This window comes from Sander vitreus, chromosome 22 (assembly GCF_031162955.1).
Source record: "Sander vitreus isolate 19-12246 chromosome 22, sanVit1, whole genome shotgun sequence".
Classification (NCBI taxonomy): domain Eukaryota; kingdom Metazoa; phylum Chordata; class Actinopteri; order Perciformes; family Percidae; genus Sander; species Sander vitreus.
Genome location: NC_135876.1, coordinates 21653724 through 21679236, shown reverse-complemented (window position 1 = coordinate 21679236; position 25513 = coordinate 21653724). Strand labels below are relative to the sequence as shown.

General features: G+C 38.5%; 1 protein-coding gene across 1 annotated transcript in view; it reads left to right on the top strand.

Annotated features, from left to right (window-relative positions):
- LOC144537044 (cadherin-18) overlaps nt 1–25513 on the top strand; it is a 72905-nt gene that overhangs the window by 32248 nt on the left and 15144 nt on the right. The window contains exons 4-9 of the mRNA XM_078280459.1: nt 3765–3932; nt 5116–5303; nt 6380–6633; nt 13174–13310; nt 17141–17262; nt 20198–20315. Of these exons, the coding sequence (XP_078136585.1) occupies nt 3765–3932; nt 5116–5303; nt 6380–6633; nt 13174–13310; nt 17141–17262; nt 20198–20315 (987 nt within the window). The remainder of the gene's footprint in view (nt 1–3764; nt 3933–5115; nt 5304–6379; nt 6634–13173; nt 13311–17140; nt 17263–20197; nt 20316–25513) is intronic.

The following is a 25513-nucleotide window of genomic DNA, read 5'->3' as shown; positions in this document are numbered from 1 at the left end:
TATGGTTTACACTGGAAATGGAGCACTGGCAGAAGTGTTTGCATACATGATTATTTAATTGTGAAATCATCTGAGTCAGTTAACACTGTACTACAAATGCTTTTTAATAAATATACACAACATTAATTCATTATGTAAAAGTATCTGCATTTTAATATTTTGTCCAATCACAGTATCATCATGAGAACTTTGAAGATCATTACCATAACTGTAAGGAGAACTGTTAGTGGAGCAGGTCTTTGTTCATTTCACTATAGATGGTTGCTTTGTCTTAACAATAACAATTACAGTTTAAGTTGGCCAGCTAGTGGCCCCTTTTGTCTGTCTGTCATTTAGTGGATGGTTAAGGTTAGGGGTTAGGGTTAGACATAAGAAGAGTTATCAAAAGGGCTTCCACAACTTCGTCCGACGCAGTTAATGGGAAGCCAAAGGCAGATGCAATGGCCGGCGCACGTTATCTGCAACTCTCCATTCCTGCATTTCCCACATACTTAATTATCTCTATGTCACATTGAAATTGCATGATCACACTTGTAGGCTTTTTTATTATGTTTTCTTCAAATTGCAGAGTCCTGCTTTTAAGTTTTTAAGCCTGTGTTCTTCAAATTGCAGTCATGTCTGTAGTAGGGTTAGGGTGGGGTTAGGTTGGTTAGGGAGTTAGGGTTAGGGGAGTGTCTAGTGCATATTTACAAAGTCATATCTGATTGGTCATGCATTGCCTATCGTCGACTGATTGTTCAATCATATACATGTATATACAGTCATGTGAACAAATTAGGACACCCATGCTAAAGTTGACTAAAAAGAGGAATAAAAAAATCAACTTTAGGAAATTGATCTTAATGCCTTAATTAAAAAAATGAGGAAAAATACAATCTTTAAGGACACCAGTTTTCTTTGTGAATGAATAATGTATCGTAAATAAATAAATGTTCGTTAAAATACAGGGGGCATAAGTAAGTACACCCCTATGTTAAATTCCCATAGAGGCAGGCATTTTTTTATTTTTAAAGGCCAGTTATTTAATGGATCCAGGATACTATGCATCCTGATAAAGTTCCCTTGGCCTTTGGAATTAAAATAGCCCCACATCATCACATCCCCTTCACCATACCTAGAGATTGGCATGGTTTTATTTCAGTTAGCCTAATAGCTGGTTTGATTTGCATTGAGAGATGATTTTATGGAAAGTACCCCATGCCAATCTCTAGGTAACTTAACATAGGGGTGTACTTACTTATGCCCCCTGTATTTTAAGGAAAAACATTTATTTATTTACGATACATTATTCATTCACAAAGAAAATTGGTGTCCTTAAAGATTGGATTTTTCCTCATTTTTTTAATTAAGGCATTAAGATTAATTTCCAAAAAGATGATTTTTGTATTCCTCATTTTAGTCAACTTTAGCATGGGTGTCCTAATTTTTTCACATGACTGTGTATATATATATATTTATATGTGTATATATATATACACATATAAGGGCCGATCATAATGCGTTAATTTTTTTTTAATCGTATTAATCGCATGCCGCCATTTATTGATTTATTTTCACTTCACTCGGCTTTGCGTCGTGCCTAACAGGCTACTATTTTGCCGTACTATCTCGTAACACATCCTGCTGCTACAGGAATAACAACGCGGATTTCGGTGCCTCATTCCGGTGCCACTGATATGCCTGCACTTCTCTCTGATGCTCTGAAACAGACGTTAGCCTACCGCTAGCTAGTAGCTGGATTAAACACGGTTACAATGCTGACAGCTAACGCTAAACGGTGTAAAGTGTGACTGTATTTCACTGTAGAGGATTCCGACGCCGGGATGTAACAATCTGCAGCTGCTGTTGTTCAATGAAACTGGTAATTTACAGCCCCGTGGTGCATTCAAAGTTGTTGTTAAATGCCCTTTTCCCATCTGGTGGTTGTCTTTGTCATTCAACACCTATTTACTAGTGAAATAAGTTATTGTTATAGTTATTACATTATTATTAAACATTTAATTTTGACGATATGGCCTTAGCAATAAACAAGCCGTTCTTTAATGTTGCCAACTGTTTAGTACCTTTCTTTTTTTAACTTTCTTAAAAAGTATCGGTTCAGGCACCGTTAAGACACCATTTTAAAAGTACCGCTTTAGCATCGGTATCCAAACCAAACAATACCCGACCCTAATATTGACTCTAGATTCAAATCTTAAAATCAAGTTCATAAAGTCACTTTCTTTGCATTCATTTGATTCCCAATCAAGATACACTGGTAAGAATTGCTTTCCATAGCTAATATGTACTTAAAAACAGTTCTGAAATGCAAAATAATAGAATTTTAATCATGTGATAAAACATGCGATTAATCGCGATTAACTATGGAAATTCAACAATTAATCACAATTAAGAAAATGTATTCGATTGATAGCCCATATATATATATATATATATATATATATATATATATATATATATATACATATATATATATATATATATATATATATATATATATATATATATATATATATATATATATATATATATATACACATATAAGCTCTTTGAATCATATTCTCATTTGCAACATTTTGTTCCATTTTTTGTTAGTGATGCCTAATTCATTTTCTAAAGCCCTCTTATCAAACATCATCTGCTGTTGTGTTTTCCACTCACAACGTGAGGCAACAGCAGTCCATAATCATTTAACCTTTGTTTATACTGGAGAAATCATTGAGGGGCGGTTACAATGAAATCGAGACAATTTACAAATACAAAATCAAACCAACATCAAAGAAAAGAAGCAGATACCTGCTCCCGGTTAGCCATTGTGTATTACTGCAGGGTTCACAAGTTCACAGGAACATAAGTTCAATGGTTGCCAGAGGGTCTTGTCTCTGGGGAAAAGCAATATTTGCAATAAACACTGATGTAACTGTTAGAACATATTAAATCAGGCTTCATGTGGTGATGTGGTTTCAGGACCTAAGATGGCGAATTAACCCTACAGCGCAGATATAGACATAAAAAAAACGAATATAGACAAACAGCCATGTTAAGACCTTACACAAAGACACACACAGACAAAAATATATGTGCATACGTACGTAATATGTACAAAGAAAATACTCTGCCTGACTTTTTGGCTTGTTACTGTGTTGCAATGTACCTGCGTACAGTTTCTGTAGTGGGCAGAGGTGCAGTCATATATCACTGAGTTAGCATTGTGAAAGTTCATGGTTTGTGTATGCTGTAGTATTGTAGTAATAAATGAGATTGAGGGGGTGCCTTTGAAAGTTGCATTTTCCCCGATCCAAGGTTGCATAGTCATTTCCAATATAATGAAAAGTGAAGAAAGGCTAACCTTGACAATAATCAAAAATGAAAGAATAACCGTTTTATAGTGTTTGTCTTGAGAGGTAAGGGTGATACAGTGCTGTATGAGTAACTGAAAGAGGTTTTGGTGGGGGAAATATTGGTACAATGACAGTAATATCTAAACAACAGTAACAGTGTTATCTTCACTCTCTCAACATGTGATATCTTTTTGTGTCTTCATAAAAAAGCATTATTATGATTTTTTGGTTGATTTTGTTTTTATTTTCAAAATACCAAACTTTTTTTTTTATGGTGGGATATGTACTTTACTACTTACTTAGTAAGTTACTTACTTAACTATTAGTTGAAGGTAACTACAAACTGATTATTATTTTGTATCCAAAATGGCTGGTGCCTATGTACCTATTTTAGCTCAAATTTGTTTTCCTCCATCCATGCAGGAATCATCAGGACTGCCTTATCTGACATGGACCGGGAAGCCAGAGAACATTACACCGTTGTTATCCAAGCCAAAGACATGGCAGGCCAGGTTGGAGGCCTCTCCGGCTCCACCACCATCAACATCACTCTGACAGACGTCAACGACAACCCGCCCATGTTTCCCCAAAGTGTGTATACATCACCTGAAATCGACAGCCCAGCTAACAAAATACAGGCTTAAGTTAACTATTTTGCAGAAAAACCAGTAAAAAAACAACAGTTAAATGAATAATAATTAGGTTACGAAAGACAACAGCAAGACACTACATTGTCTTTGGCCATAGTCTCTATTTGAAAACTCTGTACCCTGAGAAATTTGTATCTTTGCTTAACTAGCCAGGAGGCTAATTTAGCAAAATAACCAATGTTAATGTGTTACTAGATAGCTTATTTAATGGCCAAGCTGTGCCTGCAAATCTAATCAGCAGAAGACCTCCACTATAGATGCCTGAGGCAGTTCCATTACCCGAAAAGCATTTGCTAAAAGAGTTCTTTACTGTATATCCCCCGTGGAAGTGGAAATATAGCAAGTAACTGTAAGAAAAGCCATTTTTCAAATCATTCACACTGTAGAGCCAAAGTCGTAATAGGTCTGCACATGAAAGGCAAGCAGATTATCATTTACAGTGTATTCACTGTTCTAGCTTCTTGAATGAAAAGAAGAAACATCAACATCAGTATTTGCAGAGACAAAATTATTTTAATTATAATTTTTTCATGCATGCAATGATTAACCATATATCCATCCCCTGAGGGTTTAGAGAGCAAATCATGGATTATTGAGGCTTCCCCTTGTAGACCTACGCAGCATTCCTCACTATGATGTATTATACTTCATTATTGTGTGACTCAGTAGTCTAATATTGCAGTTCAATTTTCCATATTTAGCTACATTAGACTAGCATTCATCAAAACCCTCTTTTTTGCAGTCTGAATTTTCTCCATTTTAATGATAAATTTAAGTGATGATAAAGTTGTGATCCGTTGTCTTTGAAAGTGCCTCATCGAGCACAATCCCCCACGGCTCGGAGTTTTTCATTTTGTGCTGCAGTGAAAAACTATTTCAAAACCATCAACATTGTCTGAATAATCATCTGCTCCACTGCAGCGCTATGAACCTCGGCTCGGCATTTAGTGTCAATTGAGGCACTGCAGAGTATTTTTATGACATTCCCTCAGGAACAAATGGTGACAAAATCAAAATCCTTAGCTAAGCCTTTTAAAGAGAACATTCAGACAACTTGGGGGCAGGTCAACTTGTGTTTAAAACTGTATTTTTTGCTATCTCGTCACATCATTGTTCATCCACAGAAAATTACCAGCTGTACGTCCCCGAATCAGCTCAAGTAGGGAAACCGGTGGGGAAGATCAAAGCCAATGATGAGGACCTTGGCATCAATGCAGACATCAAGTACAGCATCATTAACTCAGAGGGGGCCAACACGTTCTCCATATCCACAGACAGGGACACGAGAGAGGGGATCATCAGCCTCAAAAAGGTAAGAACATGCTGTCTGCAAGACAGAAATGTGATCTCCTCAGGAGGAAATAGCCATCAGTCATTTGCTTGGACACTGATTTAAAAGTGTACTGTTGAGAGTTTTGACCACAAGTAGTGCTGTAAACCAAGTCCTCATATTGTTTGTATGCATTAATTTACCAGCATATGAGGACACTCATTCATACACAATTCTGCCATCTGCAGAGGGTGGTAAAAGTTGGTGGAAGAAATGTACTTTAAAAGGTAGCAATGCTCTAATAAAAGAGGAGTAGCTGCTGATGTACACTGTTCCATTCTATTAAAGAATTATAGAATGGTATTAAAAAAGTAGGATTTGTTAGGGTTTAAAAGGTTGGAAATGCATTCAAAATATAGGTCTAAGAGGCTTACAGTTTTGTAGTAGTGTTGAGTTTAAATAAAATAAGTTGGTTCACAGCGAAAACTCCACAGGGTTCTAACTATCATACACTGAAATTAGATTTGTCATCAACACACATGACATTAAACTGACTGCTCTCAGACAACTCATATTACATATGATTTAGTTTTGTAAATATTGGTCTATAATTTTTTTTTTATGTTTGTAATATTACTTTCAATCAATGGTTCCTAAACATTTTCACATTAAGGGCCCATAAACTGACTTAGACTTAGACTTAGAAGTTAGACTACGGACCCCGATTTGATCAAATTTTGTCCCAAGGTCCCCCATTTGATCTTTTGCTTTAGATGTTTTATTATAGCAAGTGTATGAAACCCATGACCAAAATAGTCATACATTCTGTCATTGTGTTACGTATGGATGGAATTATAGTGAAAATAAATAATTTCCCCTTTTTCTGGGGACCCCCTGGAACCTTCTCAAGGACCCTTTTTTTGAGAACCACTGGTTCAGATAAAGAGCGGAAAATAGCAAAAACATAAGTTCTACAAACTTTGTCTAACTGACACAAATACTGTAACTTAGTGAGCCCTAAGTTACCATTCACTTCTTGGTCTATCCAGAAAAAGTGTAACTACTTTGTACTATAAGTGTGCTAATTATATTTCCCAATGGTGCCTTTCCCCCAACAGCCTCTGAACTACGAGAGAAAGAAGACCTACACTCTCCACATCGAGGGGACAAATACACATATGGATCCTCGTTTTTCCTATCTTGGCTCTTTCAAAGACACCGCCACCCTCAAAATCACAGTTGGGGATGTGGACGAAGCTCCTGTGTTTTCTATAGATCATTACATCATGGACGTATATGAGAACTCACCGAGTGGCACAGAGGTGGGCGTCGTAACAGCTCGAGATCCTGACAGCAGGAACAGTCCTGTCAGGTAAGACACTTTAACTCCTACATATCAATCTGCATAAATGAGTACAAATATTCAGAGGCAGTGCAGCTCTGTGGGCATGGTGTCTTATTAGTTTTGCATCATTGGATATAATTGAAGATCTACAGCTTTTCTTGTTAAGAAATATCAGACAAGGCCGCTGCAAAAGCAAAGGGTAAGAGAGGAGGTTGCGAATATTATGAGGCTTATTTTGAGGCTCAGTGCTCTTTCAGATGTGACCGGCAGCCAATGGAACTGTCACTTTGTCAACTAATTGGTTGCCAAAAACGTCATATATTTTTTTAGAAACATACCAGTCTTCGCCAGATGGATTTCTATGAAATTTCCAAATAGGCTGGTTACCATATCTGTTTGGATTAGCCTAGGTGGTAAAGCATATGTACTTTGATAATGAGAAAGTCCATTCTTGCCAAACTTGTCCGCAGCTTAAAAGAAATGGCTTGCTTATTTATTCATCGTTTATCCAGAGTTTATTTTCTGACATTCAGGTTTGATGTATTTTGCTGCAAAAAAGCTGAGGTGCTTTTAATTTCCCCCCTTGAGTTTTAACCAAACTAATACGTTTTTGCCTCCAAGAAATATTTGTCTAACTAAAACTCCAATTTGCATGCCCCTTATAATTGTACCTTCTGTTGAAAAGCATTTTAAGCTATGACTTGAGACTGTATGTATATGTATATGTCAACATGCACTAATGGTTTATGATGCATGTTTAACATATGCAGTAGCCTATGTTTTTCGTCTTCAAGCACAGTATGACAATATTCTAAATATGGAGTCTGCCAAATTAAGGATTTTTCAGGTGGCTTTGAACTATCACTATAGAGCATACTGTTAAATAGATTAAGAAATGTATTGCATTATGTTTAGTAGCCCCAGCCTTGTGTGTTCCTCCTACTTTACATTCCCTCTAAACATTAGCAATATGAAATTAGGTTATTTTGTCTGCAAGATTGACAAGTAACCCGAGGCAATACAACTGCTTAGCACATTTGTATGCTACTTAATCACATACAGTACTTGTGAACTGTTGAGAAAAGATTGATATTGGCCTTAGGCAGTTGAATAATCCTAGGTTTGAGCTATGCACACGTACCTTGTTCCATGACATTACACTGAAGCAACTCTGCACTGCATGTATTAATTTGAATTCCCTAGATTGCCTCTGCGTAAATGATGGAGTAGCTGTAAACATGGAACTCCTCATGAGAGGATTTGCTGATATATCAATAAGAAGAAATCTTCTGTTGCTGTTATCACAAAGGTTATAGGATCAAAGTTTAAAGCCTTGCCATAGGCTGCAGAGCCCACAGGTTTTGTAAACAGCATTAAGCACAGTTAGACATATGAGCATACTGTCCTCCCTGTTTTGGAGAGGTGAGTTCTGTGTGTTTTTTTTGGTGTTTTTTAAAGATTTTTGTTGGGCTTTTTTGCCAATAGGAGAGGTATAGACAGGAAGGGGGGGGGGCATACAACATACAGCGAATGGCCGCTGTGGACTGAGCCTTGGTACATGGGGCGCACAAAGCGGGGTAAAAATGATTCTTTGATTCATGTCAGAATCTTAAGAATTTCTGAAAGACTTGTTGTAAACAAGAAGGTAATCTACATATGAAAGAGTTTCCTTGCTCTCCTTGTGGGATACCTCCTCCTCGACCATTCTTACAGTACATCACTACCAATGATCACCACATAAAGAAAAAGGCAGTGGGAGGTATTTCCATGACAGCCACTTGAACCCAGGAAAAAAGCTAAACAACTGTGCCACTGCTCCATGTGTTGATGCAGATGCAGAAGGGATCAGTAAGCTATTTGGCTCTCTTTGATCACCAGAAGTCTGCCCATGAATGCAATGAAATAAAGATGTAATTGAAGTGACATTTCAAATGTTCTGAAATTGACATCAAAATAGTCAAACAAAGTCTTGATGGCTCAGTACCTCTAGTTGCTCTTTTACATTATCATAATCATCTGAGCAGTTGGGAAACTTCTTGGCCTGGTTACTTTTGACTTGCATGAGCCCCGTCTTCAGCTTGTATTAACTTTCTTCAAGTGGAAACTGCTGTGCTATCAAATAAACTGATGGAAGTACTGAGTTTTGAATAGATACCAATGAATTGCCAGGAAAGGCTACCAAACAAGCAACCTGGTCTCACAGAATTGAACACGGCCCCTTAACTCAAAATCTGTGGCAGTTTCACGGAATCGCAGAAAATTCCGTGACGGGCCCACGGATGCGATGCCAATGTAAGTCAATGACAGGCATCATCTGTGGTCTACGCACAGATTCCCTGATCACAGCATGTTTCTTTCTTCCAGTCGGGCTGCAGCAGAGAAGCTGTATAGCTTTGCTATTATTGGTATTTTTAGCCCAATAACCGCTGTTTTAATCAACATTTATTCACCAGATCACCATGATACATGAAACTGTATTTTATTATTATTGTTATCTTCATTGTTTAAATCCTCAACTACAACGTTACACAAAAACATCAATATTACGAATATTATGTATTTTTATAGTTCCTATCCAGCGAGTGGTATACTACGTCACTTTCGGAGTCTTCAGCTGATTTTTTTAAACGTTATTACGGTGTATAACTTACTAGAACAAAACAGAGCAACGTGTTGTTGCTGGTGACAAAACCACTGATTAAATATATGTACATTGAAGCGATACTGGCATAAAGATCCGCTGTCTGATTCTCGCTCGATGGTGTTTTTTGCCCCCAACTGCTCCTTCCAGGCAGCGCTGCGACCGCTGCCTTCAAGGCCCCTAACCCTAACCTTAACCTTAACCATAACCAGTGCCTAATCCTAGTGCCATCCAGGCAGCGCTGCCTGGAAGGAGCCGTTGGGGGCAAAAAACACAGATAAATCTGATTCTCTGATATGAATGCCCACATTGCATTGTGGGAAATCGGCTTTGCATGCGCCCAGCTCGGATCATATCGTGTTCTGTCTTACAGCATACTGTAATAAGACCGAAATAATATTGTTAAAATAAAGAAATGCATACTATTATATATATATATGTTGCTAGATGTAGCATTATAGTTTTAAAAATATCAATAAACAACAAAGTAATCCAGCTTCCCTGGCCGAAATAGACCAAAATAATAACATTAAAAGAAATACAAATAAACCATCATAAGATCTGGTGAATAAATGTTGATTAAAACAGCGGTTATTGGGCTACAAATACAAATAATAGCAAAGTTATACAGCTTCTCTGCTGCAGCCCGACTGGAAGAAAGAAACGTGCTGTGATCAGGGAATCTGTGCGTAGACCACAGATGATGCCTGTCATTGACTTACATTGGCATCGCATCCGTGGGCCCGTCACGGAATTTTCGGCGATTCCGTGAAACTGCCACAGATTTTGAGTTAAGGGGCCGTGTTCATTTCACGGAATTCTGTGAGACCAGGTTGAAACAAAACACTTGATTACACCCCAGTTTTAACATATTCTAGTAGTTTTACATTTAAATGAAATCGTAGAAATATACTTCTGAAAGTAGATTAGTCATTTAAAGGAAAAGTTCAACTCATTAATATTAATGATCCCCACAGAATAGTGTAAATCCCAATGACTTTGGAGATTGGTACTTCTTATTTAGCGCCACCAACAGGTCACAATTCACTCTTGTCTGAAACTACCTCAAATGACTACATTACCATCAGCTATATTATATATATTTTTTTAGATGTCATCCAAGCATGCTAGCATGCTAACATTAGGCTGACAGAATGATACAGGTTTAACATGCTTCTCCAGGCTGCACGTGAGTGAACCTGTGTGTTTTCCAGATGTGTCTCTTATACGAAAGTGAACATGTTGTGTTATATTTTTGTCTTACACCCACCTCCTAACAGAGGGTTGGATCAATCATTCAGCTTGTTTGTTGCGTAGGGCTGCATGCCGTGCTGTTCAGAGTTGGAAAGTGTACAGCAAAGAACAGCAAAGTTGCCTTTTAGTTTTTTTATCCATCTTGTTTTTGTGCTGTGTAATAGGCATAACCGCCTCACTGGGCTTCAATTCTAGGCTTTTAGTCTTGCTGATGTTTAGTGCACTCTGAAGCTTTTACAATTAGAAAACGATCAATCCACAATTACTGTATTAGAGTTGGATTTCCTACATTTACCAGAATGCCAGAGATGGGGGCTATGTGTACACATGCAGCAGTTCTTGTTGTTTGATTCAGTCATGTATGATAGGAAGCCTGATGTTAACTGAAGAAAAGAAAAGACTTTCTGCTATCAAGCAGTTTTGGAAACTAATGTAACATCTGTACTTTTGGCTAGTTATTTGAAAAAATAAGAGAATAAATTACCAAAACACAAACTTAACATCAAAGATTTCTCACCAGTAGCAGTAATTAAATAGTGTTGTTCAGTGGATATTTCCCTACAAGCTATACAATAACACATTTCTCTTCTTGACAAAGCAAATGCTTAGCACCTAAACTCACACTTTTACTGCTGAAAAGCCTTCATGCTCTTATGGGCCTGAGTATTTAATAAATCATGACAACATTTCCACTGAGGCTGTAGGCTAGTCTTGTAAGCAATCCAAGCTAAAAAGAAAATAGTTCATTATTTCAAATAAATCCAATCCTAGCATTAATATCCCTAAACCGTTTCCTTCTCTCGTGCCAATTGAAAAGTGTCGGCTATATTACTCAGGAGAATGAATGCTGGATTAAAGGTGTAAATAGGTCATTAAGAGATAAATTAGGGAATACACAGTCAATGCTCATTTTGTGCTTGAACTCATGAGGGGAGCAGCTGAACCCATTTTCTGCTTTGTATTCCACAGGCTGCTTTGCTGCTAGTTTGATAACAGCGGTGCTAGAAAGCCATTACAATAGTGTAAACATTGCCAGGAGAACATTGCCTTTTGTCATTATTAAATATTGAAGATAATTGCTCTCGACTTAGAAATATGTATTTTCAGAACATTGTGTCAAGACCTAAAGTCCATTTGAAAGCAGTAAGGATTATTCTATCCGTGTGCTTTAGAGCTGGGATGACACTTTGAAGATCACAGAAGCATAAGAGCATCCCCTTTGGCTTGTGCTGCGTTTGCACTTCATTCATTTCACAGGCTGGTTTTGGTTGACAGAATCTCGTATCATTAATGTAAGGTTTAGTTTTCTGGTTTGATACATTTTGTTACCTAATAATTATATATTACAAAAGTACGTAAATATGTGTTTTCCAAGACCTCAGTAGAATTGGTGAACTAAAGCCAGGACTGAAAACGCATCAAGTACCTGCATTGTGTTTTGAGGCATTTAATAAGTACTACTTGGCTTTAAAGGGGCACTCCACTTTTACACAATGGTGAGTTTACTCGTAATGAGCAGTAATTCCCAGTCTGTGAAAGCAGTTGTTTTATTTGCCCGGTGGCTCTAAAGGGAGCTTTCCAAAGTTTGAAAAAATAACCCTGATGATGCCATCATTTATTTCGGGTTGAGCTTGGATTGGATACGTCTAACTACTAACAGAAGGAAGAGAGACACCACTGTGTTGCAGGTCAAAAGACAATTTTTTACTTTTATCTTTTGGATGTTGTGTGTCCTTACTGTTGTGTGTTTGTCAGTGTGCAGATAGGTCTGTGTTGTTTGTCCTCGTCTGATTTGGACCTGAACTGGGTTGGTTTGCGGGTGGGTAGGGGACTGGAGGGGAAGTGACATATTGTTTTAACTATGCTTTGTTCACTTTGGCCGATGTTGTATCTCATTTATTGTTAAAATTTAAATAAAAAAAGTTGTAGAAAAAAAAAGTGTACTAAATGCAGTTGTAAAGTTACATCTAATTGTCTTTTCAACAGAATTGCAATTACCATAATTTAATTTGTCTTCAAGTTCAAATTTAAAATAAATGCAGTTGAAAAAAATGGTAATATATAGGGCTGGCTATCCTTTAATTACGATACCAATACCAGTACCCTATATCAATAGAGTACTTCATTTGATACTTTCTTTTTCTAGCTCATTCAATACCTCATCTTGTGAATGGAAGCATCTCAGCATGCTGAACTGCCACCTCTGTTAGATACACTGTGCTCGACTTCGTATATGCTGTGCTAGTGGGCCAGTCACATGTCACATTAAATCAAAAAAACGCTTGCAGTGATTGGCTGCAGACAAAACCATACAAATAGTCTTTTTTTTTTTTCGAGATATGGGTACAAAAAGGACCGAATGCAGGTACCGTTGTATCGAAGTTCCAATACTACTTGGTACTGGGTTATTTCTACTGATACCTTGAAAAGGTATCCAGCCCTAGTAATATACAACCTACAGTATAACGTAACCTTAACTTCACAACTACATTTATCACAGTTTTAACCTGAAAGTCCTGACATCTTTTGACCCGTAAATCAAGAAAATTCATGCTTACTGGGCACGGCCACCTGTGCCCTGTAGCCTGCAGATTATTTAACTGCAATCTTTTCCATCACTGTGTTTTTTTGAAAAGTGGATAGATAAGATCATATTTTCCTTTTCCTAATAGGTACTTTTTGGACAGCAAAGAGGAAGGAGTAAGGTACTTCAGAATTGATGAAATCAGTGGACTTATACGGACGACGCAGCCTCTGGACAGAGAAGACATGGCTTGGCACAACATCACTGTGATGGCCTCGGAGGTTGGTAGGTACCCAGGTTGCTTTCCATTAACAGAATGTTTACAAGTGGGAGATGCACCTGCTTCATCTGTTTGCTCTTTTGTGATTCTTCATACATGAGCAGATGAAGATTTCCGATGCTTGCCATGTTGACATGGTTCTTACTTCCTATTGTACAAACAGATTATGATTTAATTTTCATCTTGGAAAGGTAAAGAAAGTCTGGAGACTTGAAGATGTTCTAGTTCTGTCTCAGTGCTAATGTGAAATAGCAATTTTATGTAACTTTATTTTAGAAATATCTGTATATTGTATTTGTATATTTACATTAGAAATTGATTTTACTATTTTGTAATACAGTACGTTATATAAGCAGATAGAGGTACATACATGCATACATACTGAACATAATATACATACCATTCTCTTCATCTTCTGACATATGCATTTAAAATAACCATTGTATATTTCTCCCATGTTTGACACCTTCAGGGACTGTAGTAAACACATGAATTACTATTCGTAGTTGCCTGAAAGAGGCAGTTAAAAGAGATTGCTCCTTCTTTCCACAATCATCTTCTTTGGCCCCAAGCTAATATGAGACATTCTAAATCGTTATCAGAATTGCAATGAAATAATGGGTGAGCTTTGTGCCACAACAACCTGCTTTAAAGAATAGAAATTCAAAATAATGGTAGGTGCTATAGTTCTACCCTAAAGCCCCCCCCCCCCTTTTCTACAAGATAACAAGACACCCTGAGGGGATCATATAGTCAGAGAATAGCCCAGGTCTTAAAATCAATATCAATATAAAGGACGTTCCATAAAAAAGAATGGTGTTATGAGTCTGCACTGCACACTCTCCCTTTACCTATGGAATAAAATCATTAGCACCATTTTGCCACTGAGAAGATTTTATTCAGATGTTCACTTCAATGTTTTGATGAAACTGAAATCTTTACATGTTAACAGACATACATCCACTATAGCAGGACTTTGAGGCTACATTTACATTGCTACGTTTTGGTTTAAAAACAAATATCTTTTGCTACTTTTACACCTCGCATTCACACTGCTCTGGCATTTCAGAGCCCCTAACTGGAAAACGTGTTTCAGTCTCATCGGCCGCAAACGGAGACCATTGGCAACACCAACACCAAAGTTTTGCCGCCTGATTGGGTCTCATCGGTCATGACTTCTAGTTCACTGAGACTAAGCTAATAACGTTACCATGGTAACTACCAGCAACGGGCAGAGTATGCATGGTGCCTACTGTTTATCCACATGCACATACCCAATATACGAGAATGTTGATGAGATATGGGCGTGTTAGTTTAAACGGAGATAAGTTCTTCTACTGGAGCTAAAAAACACGTGTGTGCACGGAGATCGCTTTTGGCTCAAAACTCCGCTTAAAAACCAAAACGTAGCAATGGAAATGTAGCCTCAGTCTATATAGCCTAACTGTCAGGCCACAATTCCACCAATTATACATTTGGAAATAATGCACAAAAACAAGAACCATAAGGCTTCACCAAAACTGCAATAAGCAGCTGTCGCCTGAAGCTATTCAGCCAACCAGTTTAGTGTCAGTACTTTCTCTTTAATCATTCCTCTAACTCTAACTAGTCTGCTAAATTGTATTTATAGATCACAGTGAAGAGTATGCAGCTCATTCCACATAGATGCATGTATTCTGCTCATTTTCTTGACTAAAACCAAGTAATACTCAAGTCTTTGTCACAGAATTACTTTGTTGAATTTAGAGAGTAAAATGAGGGTCATGCCGTGAAAATTCCCATTTCAGTGGTAAAATACAGCTTTCAACAAGGATAAGTATTAGTTTTGTATTGTATTATCATGATTCTTAATCACTAACATGGTCAATCCAAGGACATTGCCTAAAATGTCATCCCTGGTCAATAGTTAACAATAAGTATGGAGCAGTTCATCACAGTGTTCCGCTCCAGTTATTAGGGCAGTAAGATGTTTAAATAGCATTATTTACAGTAATATCACAAACACTAACGGTATTTAAACACACCTGACACCAGATGAGTTAATAGTGAAAGTAGCAATTAAAGTCTGGAGAAAACAAGGATGAAGGAGATCATTTACATATTGATTAGAATGTTTTCAAATGAGAGTGTATTTTTCTTATAATTAACTACAAAATTAAATTAGTCCCAATTGTTTCAGTGTCATTTTCTACATTGGAAATTAAATCAATGCAGGCCCTGCTAACTCCAAGAATTACTATCAGGTAACTTGGTAATTTGTAATCACAATTAGGCAAATCTCTTGCCAACTGACAGAGGTGCTGCATGCTAATGTTTCCTTATCTCTTCACCTCTCCTTAGAATTAAAAAGGATACAGTTCAATGTCAAGACACTGACAAAAAGGATACATTTTTACCACTTTGAATGACCAGGGACAAACAGTGTCATAGACAAAAAGCAGCCTGCACAGTTCACTGCAAACCATCCTTCAGAGACTTTACACTGCCTTCTAATGGCTGCCAGGAGTAGATGGACCGTACTGAGTGAGTGGATTAGAGAATTAAAGGTGCCCTGCCACACAAAACTGATTCTGCTTGCATTTTTTGAAATATGTTAGGTCCATATGGGTTTGTGTTATGTCGTGAATGTGAAAATGAACTGCTACCTCCTCTGTCAGCTCTAGCCACTGAAAAGAAATAAGCGGAGAAATCAGGCCAATTACAAAAGCTGGTCAGTCTGACGTAGTGTTGCCTGAGCTCATTACTATTCATGAGCTCGCCCAGTTGCGCTGGGTAAAGGATGCTGATAGCCAGGCTCTCATTGGCTAGCTGTTAGCCAATTAGAGTCAAGCAGCTTAGCTCGTTGAATATTAATGAGAACTGGCATAAATCGAGCTGAGTATTCCTGCAGGCTTTCTATACCACGCTAGAATGGCTTGAAACAAGGTAACCAAGGCATTTTTTCCACAAAAAAATGTTACAGAGTCCATGGTAGAACTTCAGATATTACCACAATGTAATGAAATACGTGTGGCAGGGCACCTTTAATGCATGATTGAATTAGTTGTTGGATCATCTGGTACTTATCATAAAAAAGAAGAAACAATTGTCTAATAATACAGCAGGTGCAATGTAAGACTTGTCTTTAGGCACTGAAAAAACACCATGCATGCAAGTAAATAAAAATCAGGAAACATTAGTTTAATAGAAAGACTGCCTGCATGACTTTTTCCTATTCAAGGAATTGCTGAGCGAGCATGCTATTTTTCAGCGCTTTCCTGCTACACATGCATACCGTAAAGCATACTCACACCTGGAAGCTACCGAGGAAAAGCAGTCTTCTTCTCTTGGGGACTGAGGTGCCCCATGAGTTGAGAGTTAAATGCCTTGCTCTAGGACACATCAGTAATATTTCCTGGGTTAGGGTTAGTTTAACATTTTAACATCAATAAACGTCTTAATTTTAGTGCTAAAATACATATTTTAAACATTTTTAATGGTTACTTTATATTAAAATGATGAATAGGCAGAAGAGGAGGTAAAGCATATGATTCACATGCTTCATGAGTTGCTCATGCAGCACAAGGGGCAAATAATGCATCACAACCAAGCACTCCAACTTGGACAAGAAAATGCTGCATGCTGATGATCAGATGTGCTTAATTCCCTTCTGCAACATTGCATCCTTCAGTGCTTTTATAGTGGAACAGCCTAAGACAAACCTCATAAGTAGTCTAACAAGAAGAGCACAGTGCGCCCCAGTTTAAAATAACAGTGTTGACGCTCCACTTTGTTATTAAGGCTTACATTTGACTTTCATCTTCTCTGTCACTTGTTCTCTCTCTCTCTGCTACAGACAACCCCAGCCTGCTCAGCCACGTTCCTGTTACCGTCCAGGTGCTGGACGTGAACGATAATCCGCCAGAAATAGCTACAGACGAGGAGGTCATTGTGTGTGAGAGCTCAAGGCCGGGGCAGGTGAGAAATTTTGCAACACCTATCTCTGTTCTATTTCTTTCCCTTTATCTCCTCACATATTGAAATCTCTCTACACCACCGACACTCCTGAGAGGGTGTTGAGAGCTGTGTGTTAACGTCAACTGCCTCCCTGACTCCATGCATTCTGCACTGAACTATTGTTTTCCTCAGCAGTTTGGGCTGTTCACTGAGAGCTGAGCTGTAAGAAACTGTAAAGGCATTGGTGAGAGCTGCTTAATCATCCCTCATTCAAAATAAGTATCTCAGCAGCAAACCATGACGGCTCTAAATCGAAGCTCATTCCAATTTGCTCTCAGTAGTCTTTGATTCATTTGAATTAAGAAGGTTTTTTGAGATATAGAGCAATCAGCAGCATGGAAATGGCTGAAAGGGCGGTTCGGCAAAGGATGATGGAGTAAAGACCGGGAAGCCACAACTAAATACATTTTTAATAGTTTTAAGCTTGTGGAAGAAAAGTTTGAATTAAGGTTTGCATTAAATTTGAATTACGGTTGCATTACAGCCTCAGGGTTCTAGGTCCAGGGGATTATAATGTGTTGAATGAGACAGTGGCACACCACCATTCAAATACAACATGTATGAAAGGATAGAGCTGCTCATTAATATTTTACAATCTGTTTGCATTATAGGTTTCATACCGCAGACATGTATTTCTGATTGGTGTCCATCACAATTAAGAGATAAATCTCTCTTCTAGATCAATGCTCAATGTATATTAAACAGCAGGAAACCATAACAACAATACACCAGTAGAACTGACCTATCCGTTAACTAAAAAGACCACAAACACATGATGATAATTTTAACACAGCATCTCTTTGCCTATTAACATACATCATTATCACTTATGTAAAACATAGAGTCCCCATAAAACAGAGCTTCGGTGTTAAAAGGAACTACTGGGTTAGCGTTGTGTTAGCTACATTATTACCTTATATCAATGTATGACGATTCACAATATTCACATTTTGACTTAATTCAAATTTGGCAGTTAATGGCAGGTGGTTAAGGGTGTCTGCCAATAAATAATGAAATGAACTGATTTAGGGTCGGATTTTTTGATCTGGAGAGTGTGGAAATACAACACCTAGATGTGCTAACGGTGAGAGAAGGAATCATGCCAACCTTAACAATCACAGCACTGTACTGCTCAATGATTTGAAACGGTTAATTCCTTAATACGTGTATTAGAGATATGGTACAGTACTTTAACATCAGACCTCTATATCTATAATTTCACCGAAATTCAAATTAGAGCAGGGACTCATTAGTCATATTCTTAACCAAAAATGGCATTATGGACAACAACTTTGCACCCATTTTGAAAACAACCAAGGGGTGATGCTTCCTCAGCCAGCCATTTTTAATCTTACAGCCAATTGTATCACTTCCGCTGATTTTCCAGACATCCCAGTCTCCTAATTTTTAAGGGTAACAAGTGGCAGTTAGCTGCCTTTTCGCACTGATGGAAAACAAAATGATTACAACTTAACTTTGGAGCCATTGACACTAGAGGAAAGAGAACCCTGCTCTTTCCAGCCAGAATCTTCCACCATTGGCACCCTGTCAACCATGACAGCTACATAAGTAAACTCAAGCACCCAATAAGTACAGTATCTCACAAAAGTGAGTACACCCCTCACATTTTAGTAAATATTTCATTTTATCTTTTAATGGGACAACAATGAAGAAATTACACGTTGCTACAATGTAAAATAGTAAGTGTACAGCTTGTATAACAGTGTAAATGTGCTATCCTCTCACAATAATTCAACACACAGCCATTAATGTCTAAACCGCTGGCAACAAAAGTGAGTACACCCCTATGTTAAATTCCCATAGAGGCAGGCAGATTTTTATTTTTAAAGGCCAGTTATTTCATGGATCCAGGATACTATGCCTCCTGATAAAGTTCCCTTGGCCTTTGGAATTAAAATAGCCCCCCCACATCATCACATACCCTTCACCATACCTAGAGATTGGCATGGGGTACTTTCCATAAAATCATCTCTCAATGCAAATCAAACCAGCTATTAACTAACTGAAATACAACCATGCCAATCTCTAGGTATGGTGAAGGGGATGTGATGATGTGGGGCTATTTTAATTCCAAAGGCCAAGGGAACTTTATCAGGAGGCATAGTATCCTGGATCCATGAAATAACTGGCCTTTAAAAATAAAAATCTGCCTGCCTCTATGGGAATTTAACATAGGGGTGTACTCACTTTTGTTGCCAGCGGTTTAGACATTAATGGCTGTGTGTTGAGTTATTTTGAGGGGACAGCACATTTACACTGTTATACAAGCTGTACACTTAATACTTTACATTGTAGCAACGTGTAATTTCTTCAGTGTTGTCCCATTAAAATATATAATGAAATATTTACTAAAATGTGAGGGGTGTACACTTTTGTGAGATACTGTACATCCTAGTACTGCAAAGTTAAAGAGGCTTGTGCAGGTACACCAGGATCACAACAACACCCCCAAATCTCACATTGAAGATAAGAGCTCCCCATGGTGACAGGGGCTATCAGGTCATTGTTCTCTCAAGGCTGGCTCTCTTGCACTCTCACTGTTTCTTTTAACAATTAAGGGCAACAAGCTGACAAAAGTGCCAGTGAGGTTGCCCTGTGAGCACCCCTGTCATTGTTAGATGCCAGTTCCCCCCCTGGCACAAGCCAAATATTTTGAAATCATAGCGCCTCTTTTCCAGTCAGCATACAGGTAGAGGAGAAATTGATACAAGACCAGTTGGCTGTAGGTCAGAGAAAAACTGACTCTGACCAATTAGGAACAACAAGACATGCATCTAAATGACACTAAACTCGTGTCCTGCATGCAATCAATGTGTAAAAGGGATTCCAAACTGTACAGCGGCTAATTCAATGTGTGTTTGCCTCTAAACAACAGGTGATCCAGACTGTCACAGCAGTGGATAAGGATGACTTTGCCAATGGACAGCGGTTTTCCTTTGCTTTGCCGAGCCAGCTACCAGTTAATCCCAACTTCACCCTGAAGGACAATGAAGGTAATTACAGAGATCAATATGTTTGTTTGCATTTCTTATGAGTGTTGCAGTCGGCCTTCAGGGCATGACTCCATCTTTATTGTTCACATTCCAAAGTCCAATAAGCTGAACTGATTTCCTCATACCTTGAAGGTGCTATGGAAATATGTGCTCTGTCAACTGGGTGCGGTAGATATCTGGAGATTCAAATGCCACCGGGCTCTACTCTGAGTCTGATCTCATGAAACACAAGAGTCTTAAGGGTTTGGCATGTCTGTACATTGTGTTTGAAATGGATAACCCGCTCTGGCACTCCCCTTTTTCCCCCTCCCGTGTGCATTTTTTAGTGCCAGCACATGGCCAAAAGTGACCGTTACCATGGCAACCATCTCAGTCTCAGGTGAATACCTAGCGCTAGGTCGGTCTGCAATCACAGGGCTTTTAAAAGCTCTCAGCCAGAAGATCTCACAGTTGCCCACTGAGAGGAGGAGTTCACAGCATTCCAGATGAATCTCTGAGCCAGAGAGGGGGAAGAAAACAGAGAGGAAGGGAGCGCGAGAGAGATCAAAAAAATCAATGTGATAATAGGAGATAAGTCTGTTTAGCCCTTGTCCAGTTGCTTCCCACCACAAGCCTTGCCTACTTCAACTACATTAAGTTACAGAGGCAAGTTTTGCTGCATTCATGTGAGTGGCACATAACGACATCCTTCACCTCCTGCTTAACTCCACTCCTACGGGGCAGATGAATCAAACAAAGCAAAGATCGACTGCTCCAAAGTACCATATCTCCTGAAGGACAACACATTATCATTTTTGAGAGTGCAAATGTGGTGTAAATAGTTTTATTCAGCAGAGGTTTGCTTCTGTTTTGCACATATTAACCCAGTAGAGCAGCTATGAAGTGAGCTGTTGAACATTCCCAAGAAGTGTGATGGAATTTGGGGGGGGAGAGGATATAATATTTAGTTTTCCATGCCATTCATATTTTTTCATTCTTTAGTTACAGTTAGAGCTGCAAAGAATAATTTAAAAAAGAATCAAAATAATCGATTAATCAAGTCGACTTGTCAACTATCAAAATAATTGCCAACTATTTTGATAATCGATTAATCGGTTTGATTTTTTATGAAACTAAAGTAAAATCTTTCTGATTCCAGCTTCTTAAATGTAAATATTTTCTAGTTTCTTCACTCCGATTACAGTAAACTGAACATCTTTGTGTTGTGGACAAAACGAGACATTTGAGGTTGTTGGGCTTTGGGAAACACTGATCGACCATGATTTTCCACCATTTTCTGATATTTTATAGACCAAACAAATAATCGATAAATCAAGAAAATAACCGACAGATTCATCAACAATGAAAATAATCCTTAGTTGCAGCCATATAAACCGTATAGTCTATATTTATTATTATAGATATTACTGTCTACTGCACATTCCCCATAGGGTCCAAACATTTTACTTCTCCAAAACTTTGAAAAAAGAAACATTAGAAGTTTCTGGGCTTGGTATAAAACCTGAAGCCACAATCGCACCCTTTTTATCTCAACTATTTGAGGACTTTTATTTTGGCATCTCTTCTTGGCCGACTATGCTGTATATGTTGTGACAAACACGTGATAAAAATATATATTTCTTATCTTCGTCACTTTGTTCCTCTCTGGTGTTTCTGTGAAACACGCAGAGATACGCCTCCACTGTTGACTGCAAAACACCTCTTGCTGATTTTCCATATGCAGTGTTAGCGAATCACAGTGTGGACATGAGAGAAAGCTAATAGAAACTAATTCATTCTTTGCTGCTCCTTGTTCTGCTTTCTGTATAGTATGATGCCTCCAGACGCGTAACTATCGGTAAGCAGGGTAAGCAGTGCTTACTGGCCACTGACCAAGCGGGAGTGAGAACGGGTCAAATTCATTTCCTTGTTTCAGAGACCATTCTCTTCACGTGTGTGACTCGAACATCTCACATTTACCAACAAAACGTACAACGAAAGACCGTGCAGAACATTTCAGACCGTCCTGCCAACCTGTAAACATTTTAACATCAATGTACGCTGTAACGTTTTTTCACTATAAAGTCACTGAAAGCTGCTGCTGTTTACATCCTGTCTGATCTCTGCAGCGGGCGGGGCTGCTGAGTTCCCCCCGTGACTGACACACACACACACACACACACACACACACACACAATCACACACGGTGGATGCAGGAAAAACCGGAGATGAGACGTACAGGATGACCCAAATTGAGGAAAGCTACACTCGTTATTGTAAGTGCAATGCTAAGTTAAAGTCCAATAAGTACTTTATTAAACCGTATGAATGTGTGTTATACCAACATTTGCAGCATCCTGAGCCTTTTTGGTAAAGTTCCTAGGAAATCTCAGCCCAGAGTAATTAATTAATAGTAATAATTATTATTCTCCCCAAGTGCCTCCCACAAGTTTCCCTTAAAGAACTATACAAAAAACTTTTTTTGCAACTTTCACTGTCTTCTGCAACTTCATTGCAACAAACATACAAAAGACATCGCAACTTTTATCGCAATATCAGGCATTTTGGGCCGCAATAATCTAAAAAAAAAGGCCACGAAATCCTGGAGGGACTGCCCTTGTATGTTTTTTCATGTGTTATGGTGCGCATTCACCAGTGTTTTTTTGTTGTTGTTGTTGTTGTGGTGCGCGTAGGCTACTACGCTACATCTAGGCTACATCTCATCTCTTATATGCTGTGTCTCTATGATCCTATCCTGTCCTATTGATGGTAGCCTACTCGTGTACAGTGCACCGTCATCACGTGCTGTAGTAGGGAGGCCCGCCTTGATAATCCTGCTTAGGGGCCCGGTGTTGGCTCGTTACGCCACTGGATGCCTGCCAGATAATGTGAAGCATATAATATAGTTGTGGACGATACAGTTGTAATTATGTACTCCATGGCCACAAAAAGGGTAGCCAACATTTTCTAGAGTGAGTGTTTCACATTTATATTTTGTATATAATACATGAAAGACCTTGTGATCCTGGCAGCTTTTTGTTGGGGGTAATAGCTCCTCCTAGGATCTTTCAGGACAATTCAATGTCCATGTGGGACCAGAGCAGGCATGGATTGGCCTTTGGGAGTACCAGGAGAGTTCCCAGTGGGCCGGTCTATTTGTGTGGGCTGCATGTTACTTGAACAATGGCTGTAACCCTATTATTTCAAACCTCTATATTGACTGTTGATTTGTGTCTATCTACTTTATTCCCTTATAATCCCCATATTTAATGCTGTCTTTTTTATAAACTTTATCTTTGCACTGCTATATAGTTTTATATTACTATGTCTACATTATTCTCTTATATTGTCCATATTTAATGCTGGTCTCTAGACTTTATCCTTACGATTGGACTTATTTGCACTACCACCATGACACACACTCTCATAGAGCACCTTACCATGCAGACTGAATCACAGGGTCAGTCCCTGCCCTGGCACTGCAAGCGTCTCATGCTTATACATCCCTTAGTACATTCATGTGGATTTTTTTATTTAGTATTTTTTCTTTTATTGTCATATTATTCATGTGGATTTGTTATTTTATCATCCTGTTTATGATGTATGTGTATGTTGTGTGTGATGTCTTTAAGCTACTGGGACCTTGAATTTCCCCTTGGGGATCAATAAAGTATCTATCTATCTATCTATCTATCTATCTATCTATGTGCTGCACGCCGGTCGAAAGCTTTTTTTTGTTTGTGATCGGCCCATAGAGAGAAGAGAGACGATATGATTGGCCCACTTGTTGGCTGACAGCTTTCTGATTTATCCACATTCCACTAACACAAGTTGCATACTGTGTACACAATGCAGCTTTAGCTTAACTTACAGACTTCTCACTTGTTTACTATATCAGACATCGTGCTGACATCCATGCTGCACCCTCAACCATTAGCCATCTAGCCAGCAAGAGCCAGGCAGCCTTTTTGACTCAGTGAGTACACTATCAAACTATTTTAATTACCACTCAGTATTAGGGGCTGGTATCTACATGTGTTGAAGGGGAGTTCAAGCAATGGTGGTGTCCGGCTGATTGTGGTGGGCTGGTCTGGGTCTCAAAAGTACAGGGCAGATTTTTTACCCCAGTCCAGCCCTGAGCCAGAGTAAGAGCAATTCAAAGCCCTCTATGGATCAGTGTCTTTGGAAAGGTCTGCTTGGATCAGGGAAACTAGGGCATCCTGAAGCCAGGCCTTACAGACAAGTGTCTGGTGGGTATGTTTAAACATTGGGACAGCTTGAGCCAGATCTACTTTGCCTTAGTCTCTTTAAGTGCATAGAAACTCTTAAAACACTAGAACCCAAATACCCGCCATTTGAAAATATCCCACACTTTTGCAAAGTGATTCTCTCAAAATATTTATTACAACAGAGCCATCTGCAGCAAAAAAAATATTCCCAAAGCATTCAGGAAGTAAAGCCTTCTTTCTGGAAAAATTGTTAGCAGTTTTTTTTCTGTTCATGCTGTTTGAGTAATGTAAAAGTTCTTTGGATTTAGCTCCTGCTGCACACCATCCCACAGGATCTTGTTTTTCTCAAACTATATCTGTGATAAGATTTCATGTGGGATGGGCTGATTATGTGTCATGACATGGAAATAAGAAATTATTCATATTTGAATAATTTGTCAGAGAGGGCTTGAAATAAAAGTGAACTGGCGATGGACATGGAAATGAATCCCGCAGGTATAAATGATCCCTCTGGAATAAATTGGTAGTCCTTAATTACTCACAATTGACTTCTGTTTCCTCACACGGCGTCCCTTCTTCAAACTAGAAAGCTGTTAAAGAGCTTGTTCTGATTTAGAGCAACAACCTGGATGGGTAGTTGACCACATGAAAGGGAGGCAGCCACCCAGCAAAGACTTTAACTTGTTCTAGTGACCAAAGAGTAGCTGCACTGGAGCAGTTAAATGCCTTGATCAAGGGCACTCTTTAAGCTATACCTTTTAGACAAGAAAGGGGTTGTTTCTAGAACCACACACTATCAAACACACACATACCAATGTTATATGCAGCAGCTTACCAATAAAGGAAAAACCCAAATGACAAACCATCAACATTACCTTTCCCCTACCTTTCTGATTAGTTCTGCTGGGTCATTTGCTTGCTTACTCTTTTTATATTATAATTCCTACCTAGAATGATTCATATCACTTAATAATTCCTCCTTGCTCATCC